Source organism: Callospermophilus lateralis, chromosome 13, assembly GCF_048772815.1.
Source record: "Callospermophilus lateralis isolate mCalLat2 chromosome 13, mCalLat2.hap1, whole genome shotgun sequence".
Classification (NCBI taxonomy): domain Eukaryota; kingdom Metazoa; phylum Chordata; class Mammalia; order Rodentia; family Sciuridae; genus Callospermophilus; species Callospermophilus lateralis.
In genome coordinates, this window is record NC_135317.1 from 42,097,870 (window position 1) to 42,106,871 (window position 9,002).

Sequence of the window (9,002 nt, forward strand, 5' to 3'; positions counted from 1 at the left end):
AATTCAACATGGTTGAATATAAATCCAAAGTAATTACCCAAGGGGAGATTTAAGATTGCTTTCCCTGGATGTATTTCTCCCAGGTGAGAAAATTAATTCATCCTTCTATGGTTTAAAACCAAGGATACTGTTGTCCTCATTTCTAATTTATATTCTATCAAGCATATTTTTCAAACATAGACCAGTTTGAATAGATGGAAAAATATCTATTTTTGACAGTCTCCACAAATGTTATGAGAACTTATTAATAACTGTGACATTTACACCTAGCACTCCATCACTTTTTTATTTTTTATTTTTTTGGTACCGGGAATTGAACTCATGGGCCCTTGAGCACGGAGCCACATCCCCAGCCCTATTTTATATTTTATTTAGAGACAGGGTCTCCCTGAATTTCTTAGTGCCACATCATTGCCGAGGCTGGCTTTGAACTCAAGATCTTCTTGTCTCAGCTGAGCTACTAGGATTACAGGCATGTGCCACTCCACTTGGCGTCATCATTCTTTTTTAGATTTTATAGCTCATAATAGATTTTATCTATACTTATCTCTGTGATCCTCACAATAATCTCAGGAGGTAGGTATTGTCTACATTATATTTTTTGTCGTCAGACCCTTTATTGATTATTTTTACTGTTTTCAGTTTTAATATAATCATTACTTTTATTCCCATTGTAAGATCCTCCCTATTCTTTTCCCACTATATAATAAAGTTCATATTTTTAAAACTCAGAATTGAGTCTAAATATAGGAGTGTTTTTGTTTTGGGAAGTGGGTACCGGGGATTGAACTCAGGGGCACTCAACCACTGATCCACATCCACAGCCCTATTTCATATTTTATTTAGAGACAAGGTCTCACTGAGTTGCTTAGTGCCTTGCTGAGGCTGAGGCTGGTTTGAACTTTCGATCTTCCTGTCTCAGCCTCCTGTGCTGCTGGGATTATAGGCATGCGCTAGAGAAAATGAACTAAAATAATTTTGCTGCTTGTTGGCACTATCATTTGGTTGTAACCAAGTTCAGAGCTTTTACTCAGGATTAAAGCTTTGTTTCTGACTGGGACTTTGTGAGTGGAAAATTCATAGAGGGTTTTTTGTGTGCTGGTCTCCCTAAAGAAGGATATGTGTGACTTAAGGATAAAATAGAACAAATATTGGCTGAAACATCTGGAAGTACTTTAATATACTAAGTACATTCCGCCCTTCTTAAAAGAATAGTTGATTTGATCCTGGCTAAATTTAGTTTTAATTTTTTTTTCATTTAATGATAATGCAAGTACTGACTATTGAATGTATAGAAGCATTTTCACAAAGTGCACATACCTAAATATCCAGTAAATAGACACTCCTAGCTTCCCAGAAATGCCCCTTCTTCCCCTTTATTGGATGTATAAATATATATTTTATTAGTTACTCATTAAAATAAAAAATAAATAAGAAGACTGGGGATATAGTTCAGTAATAGACTGCCCATTATGTGTTAAGTGCTGGGTTTGATACTCAGCACTCAAAAAAAAGAAAAAGAAAAAAATTAGAAGTTGGGAATGTCTTACCAAAGTCTACCAGACTACCTCACAAGAAGGGGACTTCTTACTCCTTCTAGCATAAGAATTCTCAGTAAGTTGGCAGAGATTATGAGATTTGATTCCCTACCTCCTTTCCTTTGGTAAGCCTGTAATAAGCACCAGGACTGCATGGGAGTTGGGAATATAGAAGTGACAAGAATAAGAACACAGTAGTATGGATGGCAAGTGTATAAGTAATCTCTATTGTATAAAAATACAGATTCTGAATCTGTAGAATACATGAAGTGTTATGGGGATATATTGATGAAAGAACCAGCATCCTACCATGATTTTAAGCACACATTTTTTTATAATAAAATATTGTAATATTTTCTATCTTTGTATTAAATATAAATACTTGAGATATCTTGAATAACCTTATTTTCAACTATAACTGCATTTGTAGTTAGGCTGGTCTAAGATTGCTCATGTGTGTTTTATCTTCCACATTTGGTTACTGAGGCATAGTTTATGAAGCAACTTAACATATAAGAGCTTATTTGAGTGTTAACGGGCTCAGTAGAAATATCAGGGGGAGAGTTTATTATTACCATGGTGAATAGTTATGATGATTTTACTGATCAGGTGCCATAGCTTTGCCATGATATGATCTTGCAGTACAACTACCAGGAGGTTTTGATCTGTATGTTGCTTAGATGTCACTGTCCATGGGGACAAGCAAGCTGTTACCTCCAAAATGCTTTTTCACTGTTGGTAGCAGCATATTAAACACACTATCTTCAGAATATTAGTCTCATACTGTGTCTGGTTCAAAGATCATAACTTGGCTTTGTCTTTGGTCTTTTTTGTCTTTCTTAGTATAATTTCCTTAATTCTTGGTGGTGTGGAGAAGATTCCAAGCAAAGGATATTAAAAAGGAAATGGCAACTTAGACAGGCTAAGAGATGTGGGCATAATCATGGCTAGAACAAATTAAGTCTCAATTAGAGCTCATTGCTTGTAACTCCTTGTTAAGAATGCTCTGCTACAGCAAATCTACCACTGAGATGCGTAGAAAGTTATTTCGTTGGTGTTCAAAGACTTAACTGACTGGTTGACGTCACTGTTATTATTTATACTATATTTCTAGTAGTAGAATAAATGCTGAAAGACAGTGAATAGCTTATATAATGTGGAAAAATGTGTTAGATGATTAATTTTTGTAACTGGTTTATCACAGTTGCTCTTGTATTCATCTCTTGTGATGTTCCATAGCCCTTTGTTGATATTATGCTTACGTCCACTCTTACATAAACCTTAATTTGTAGGTTTCTGGTTAATTTTATCACAGAAGCCCCTTTGGGATTTAACTGCTTTGATAAGAACCATTTTTTTCACAATGCCTTCAAATAATTGTCACTAAGAACTTTTTGAACAAATAAATAAATTAATCTTATAGAGCTTTTTAAAGCATGGTTATGTATTTTACCTTTGACATAGATATAGAATAGTATTATAATATTATTCACAGTATTGTATGCTATAACAATATTACACATATTACTTATGAGCCTAAACAAAAAAAAAGTTCATGTAAGTTTCATAAGTTAAAAATAACCCTAATGAAGGAAATAACCTTAATAATTTAACTAGAGATATCTATGCTTTATGTGTGGCCTATCCTGAACCTCTTGGAGAAAGACTTTACACAGAAACTAAGATTTTTTTGGAAAATCACGTCCGGCATTTGCACAAGGTAAGGACTATACATGCATGATATAAATACCTTTATACTTGCATGGTTATTGACTGGCACACTACTTTCCTTTATTTATTTATTTATTTTTTTTTTAGTTATAGGTGGACATAATATCTTTATTTTATTTTCATGTAGTGCTGAGGATTGAACCCAGTGCCTCTCGAGTGCTAGGTCAGCACTATACCTCTGAGCCACAACCCCAGCCCTGGCACACTACTTTTCAATGCAAAACTTACGAATTCAAGTTTGTATCTTGTTTCTTAAATAGCATTTTTCTATTTTTACATTTATCCATGAGTCAAACACTATGTTTTGTGTTCTACAGGGGAAATCAGTTTAATTGTTCAAGATCATGTAACTAGTATGTGAAAGAGCAAAATCAACTAAAGTTAAAAGTGCTTTTTACATTCTTTGGATGGTGTTTATACAAGTAAATTTCTCCTTACCTTTTTTGAATATACCAACCTCTTGATAAATCTCTCTTTATTTTTAACCTTTTAGCTGCCTCTTCACATTCTATATAAAGTCTTCTAAAAACATAAAATTGAAAAGAGAATCAGTAAGTTAAAAAGCATTGTGGAAAGCTGTCTTTCTGACCAGTTATTTTTTTCCTTTTTTTGGTACCAGGGATTGATTCCCGAGATACTTAACTACTGAGCCATATCCCTAGGCCTTTTTATTTTTTATTTTTGAGACAGGTTCTTGCTAAGTAGGTTAGGGCCTCACTAAGTTGTTGAGACTGGCTTTAAACTTGACATCTTTCTGCCCCAGCCTCCTGAGGTGCTGAAATTACAGGTGTGTGCCACCTGGCTTTGACCAGTTATTTTGGTTAGTGTTCTGTATGTGAGAGCAAAATCATGGATTTGATCTTTGCATAAACAATGAATGCTGCAGTGTTTTTCTGTGGATAGCATTTCTAACTTATTTTGGACTCCTGATCTTACCAGGAACTGGGGGAAATAACTAATTGCCTATGCTAGAATCTTCATTCTACTTTTTGTTAGCTGTTGCTACAATTGTGGAAACTCACAACTACCTTGTGGAGTAAATTTAAGTTTATGAAATAGAATAAAACAATCTTCATAAAACAATAAAACAATCTTCAAAAAGCATCTAACCCTGCATATGACCAAGAAGAGATACTTTTTAAAATGTAACAACTCAAAAATAGGTGCAATTGATTATGTGCTACCCTTAAAACTTTTGAAGGAATTGGTGTACTTTTTGTTGTTGTATTTCTTGTCTGTGGCATGTACATTTTAGTGTTCTGATGTGTGCATTTATTAGGTCATTAAAGTGGTTTTGATAGCAAGTACTCTAAAGTGGTCTTAATGTTTAATATGTTAAATTATTAAAAATTATTTCATTGTAAGCTAGTGAGCTTTGGTTATAGCATAATTGATAATTTTGTCAGACATGTATAAATTTTGTGATTTTTATATTTTAGGTTAGGTTATATGATTATTTTAAAAAAACTTTTAGATTTTAAAATAATTTTAAACTTAAAAGTTGTAAGCATAGTATGGGAAGTTCTTGTGTATTTTACCCAGATTCTTAATGTTAAAATCTTGTACAACAGTATGGTTATTAAAACCAAGAAGTAAATATTTATATAATTGTGTGATTTAAAAATGATGTATGGGCCAGTGGTATAGCTCATTAATAGAATGCTTGCTTATATGTGAGGCCCTGGATTTCATATCTAGCACTGCCAAAAAAAAAAAAGAAAAGGAAAAAAATGGTCAAAGCAGTTTTATGACAGTTTACAATACTTAAATAGTTATATGCTATATGTTCTCTCAGATCCTATGAAAAAGAGAAGTTCGTTGATGTATATATGACAGAAGTACATTATTATACAACCAGCAGAATTCAAGCAGTTTTACCTGTGAGAAGAAAATTTCACTTGTTTAGGAGAAGGAACTTTTTTCATTACCACAATATTGTATTACCATGACAAATGATTTATAACATACAGATTAGAAAAAGTAGAATATAAACATCACATATGACATACTTCCAGAATTAACCACTGTTAATATTTTAATGTCTGTACTTAAAACATATCTATTTTGTACATATTAATATTCTTAATTTTACGTATGCCTGCCTTTGGTGTAGTTTTGCTTCATATAAGCTCCCCCAACCCTTTTAATCTTTTGTTTTGAGGAAGGGTCTTGCTAAGATGCTTAGGGCCACACTAAGTTGGGGAGGCGGCCTTGAACTTGGCGTTCCTCCTGCTTCAGCCTCCCAAGCCTTAGGCTTCTTTGTTAGAAAGTAAAGTCTACTTACTTTGATAATCTCTTTTGCTTTTAATAATACTACAGATCTCCTTTTTCATTAAATATATTTGTAATTCTGACAATTTCTAAATTTTTCATTGTATAGAGATACTATGGTTGAAATATTTTCATTGCTGGGTAGATAATTTCCATTTTATATAATTTGTTACTATAAACAGTACTCTGAACATTCTTGTGTAACCATGAGATTTTGGGGAGAGGTGGGTGCTGGAGATTGAACCCAAGATCTTATATGTGCTAAACATGCCCTTGGGTTAGAGCCACACCTCTAACCTGTATAATTTTTTTAGGATGAGTTTTTAGCCATGGAATCAGTCTCCTGAGCCACTGGGATTACTGGTGTGTTCCACCTTCTTGAAGAGATGCTGTTTTTAATTTACTAATTTGATAAGTCAGAAAGTGCTATTTGTAGGTTTTTTTTTAAAATTATTCTAAGCTTTAATTGTTAAAATCCTAGTTTTAAAAACATGGCACTTCATCAAAGAATTAATTAGATATAAATTGAAGTCATGTCTTACTTGAGGTCATTTGGACAGTTAATGAAAGAATTGAGACCAGAGCACCCAAGATCTCTTGAATATTCAGTGTACTTGCATTATTTTATAGGTGTGTGTGTTTTTTTTAAGCCAGAGTCTGACAAGTTTCATATATTATATATGGGATTCCCCCCCCCCTCCGCCTTTCATTTTTGCTATGCTAGGGATTGGTGGACTGTATAAAAGGTACCAATTTCTATAAATAGTCTTGTTCACAAAAATGAGGTGATGATATATTTATATAACTAATAGATTGATCAGAGGTAATGGGTATGAGGAAACAGATATGACAATAGAATTATGTATTTCTATTTTAAACTGATCATATCCACCTATCCCAAAGACAAAAATCAAACGATTACTTTTTGTCCTTTTATCTTGAGGAATGAAACAGTTTCTTTGAAGGCTTCCCTTTCATGTCTTAGGTTCACATTTTCCCCCAGTTGTTTTATTTGTACTAAAGGTAGTTAAATTTAAAAATAATTTGTAAGGGTAACTTAATAGTGCTTGATTTAAGTAAGTTATTTTAGAATATTTTGATGTATTTTATAGTTTACAGTGAAAATTATTAGTAATATTTAAGTAAAAAATTCTTTTCTCTTAATATAGAGAGTACTGGAGTCTGAAGAACAAGTACTTGTTATGTATCATAGGTACTGGGAAGAATACAGCAAGGGTGCAGATTATATGGACTGCTTATATAGGTAAGTATACTTTTAAACACTTAATAATCCAAACAGTACTACCTGCATTCAATACTTGAAGGATAATTTTTTATTACCTATTTTTCACTGAAATGGACAGAATTAAATTGTCCTCTTTTACATGGACTTTCCTTACTACTGGAAAAGGTCTAGAGTTTAGGTCAGGTGGGTATTTGGGAGATAGGCAGAAAGTTATTCAGTAGAAAAGTAAAACTATGTAACAGCATAACTCTGTTTTTGGTAACTATAGCACTTGTTAAATCTCAATAGAGATCATTGTAAATATTCAGTTTGGTTGAAATTTAGTGGAATAAATTTAAGAATACGTCTCCTTTTTTTTTTTTTTTTTTTTTGTGGTGCTGAGGATGGAACCTAGGGCCTCATGGATGTAGGCATTCACTGTAACCACTGAGCTACACCCCCAGCCCTATAAGTTCTCTTTTGACTTTAGCATTCAGTACTTTGTTTCATGGAAACACTTAGTTAAAGCACCAGAAATGCTCAGTAGTTTTCCTCTTCAGTTCTCCTATCCTGTGTTTCATGTATATTTTTATTTTTATACTGCTCCATGGTCTCTTACATCTTCCCATATTTCCCCATACGACTCCATCTCTCTGGATTGTTTTCTTCCTTTCTTTGGATGGCAGGTTATGACAAGGTCTTCTCTAGTCCCTGGTTTTTTGTTTTGTATTTAAGTACAGGGTCTCCCTAAGACAGTGTTGCATTACATAATAACAGGAATGTATTCTGAGAAATATGTTTTTGGGTGGCTTCATTGTGCAAACATTATAGCCTGTATATACCCAAATTAAGATGGCTACGATGTCACTAAGCAACATACTCTTAGGAACCGCTGTTGTATATATGATCTGTAATTGACCAAAAATATTGTTATGCTTTGTATGATTACTTAACCATGTAAGGAATAGTTGATAAGTAAAGAATAATGGCATTAATGCCTGATTCTTTAACCCTTGGTCCTAAGATGTCTTCTCTCAAAATAAGTAATTATGGCTTTTAGTGGTTGCAGTGATAATTTTGGTCCATACGTGGCCACTTCTTCAGTTTCTCATTGGAGAGAAATGAAGGAGTTGAGCTGAGTCTCCACATACTATCTGTTCAGCCCCACCATACTTTGTAGTAGTACCTTATTGCAAGACCAGCACTCTGTTCTCATGGCTTGTTTTCCCTTTTGCCTCACTAGTTCGTATTCCCAAAAGTTTTTATAACAGAACTGGGGTTTACTCACTCTGAGTTGCTTGTATTAGAAACTTGACTTGCTTTTCAGTGACTCAGTGGCATTTAGAAGAGTGAAATATAATAAAATGAAATACTAGTTGCTATCAAGCACAGATTTACTGTGGTCTGGGCTTTCATAGAACAGTGTTGTACATTAAACATCTTGACATTTGATTTTCTTCCTTAATCAAAAAGTTAAGAGTTCCCTAGCTAAGGTTTGAGGGTATAAATCAGTGCTAGCTTGCTGAGCATGAGTAAGGCCCTGGATTTGATCCTCACCACCACAAACAAAATAAAACAAATCACAAAATAAAAAATTTTCCTAGCGAAATCACAGAGGAGTATTGCAAATTTTAAGGATAAGGGTTAGTGTACATGCATGCTTTTGTCATTGTTGGGATGAGTGGGCCTTAGAAGAAAGTGTTTAGCTTGTACCATGCAGTGGTATCCCTTCTTAGCTGATGTATTTTAGTAAAGCTTTAAGTTGTTTTTCTGTTTGTTAGTGTGGTAGGACATAATTTGCTTGCGTATACTAAAAATCAATTAATTTGGAGCTATTTAAATTACTGCTATTATACTGATGATAGTTTTGGGTATTTAGTAAATGTTGCAATATATAAGATATACACCCATGTGTGTATGTGTGTGTGTAAAACCATATGAGGTAGTCAGTATCTCCATTTTTACAGTGGAGGAAATGAAGGCTTGAAGAGGTTAATGACTTTGCTGAAGATCACTCAGCTAATGAGTGAGAGGCAGAATTTAAACCCAGGTCAGTCTGATTTCAAAGCTCATGTTTTAACCTCTTCATTCTACCCTGGTTGTATTCCACATACAGAAATTTTTAGTCACTTAAGTAGATTCTGTTCTCATCATTTTCTTATACTACACATTTTTTTTTTTTTTCTGGGGTGAATTCAATTATTCCTGGTTTTAGCTACAACCTATATGTACCAAAG

General features: G+C 33.6%; 1 protein-coding gene across 3 annotated transcripts in view; it reads left to right on the forward strand.

The window, feature by feature from the left end:
• Window positions 1-9,002, forward strand: part of Cul2 (cullin 2) — a 103,967-nt gene that overhangs the window by 27,008 nt on the left and 67,957 nt on the right. For all 3 annotated transcript variants that reach the window (XM_076872824.1, XM_076872823.1, XM_076872822.1), the window contains exons 3-4: window positions 3,156-3,258; window positions 6,710-6,804. In XM_076872824.1, the coding sequence (XP_076728939.1) occupies window positions 3,156-3,258; window positions 6,710-6,804 (198 nt within the window). The remainder of the gene's footprint in view (window positions 1-3,155; window positions 3,259-6,709; window positions 6,805-9,002) is intronic.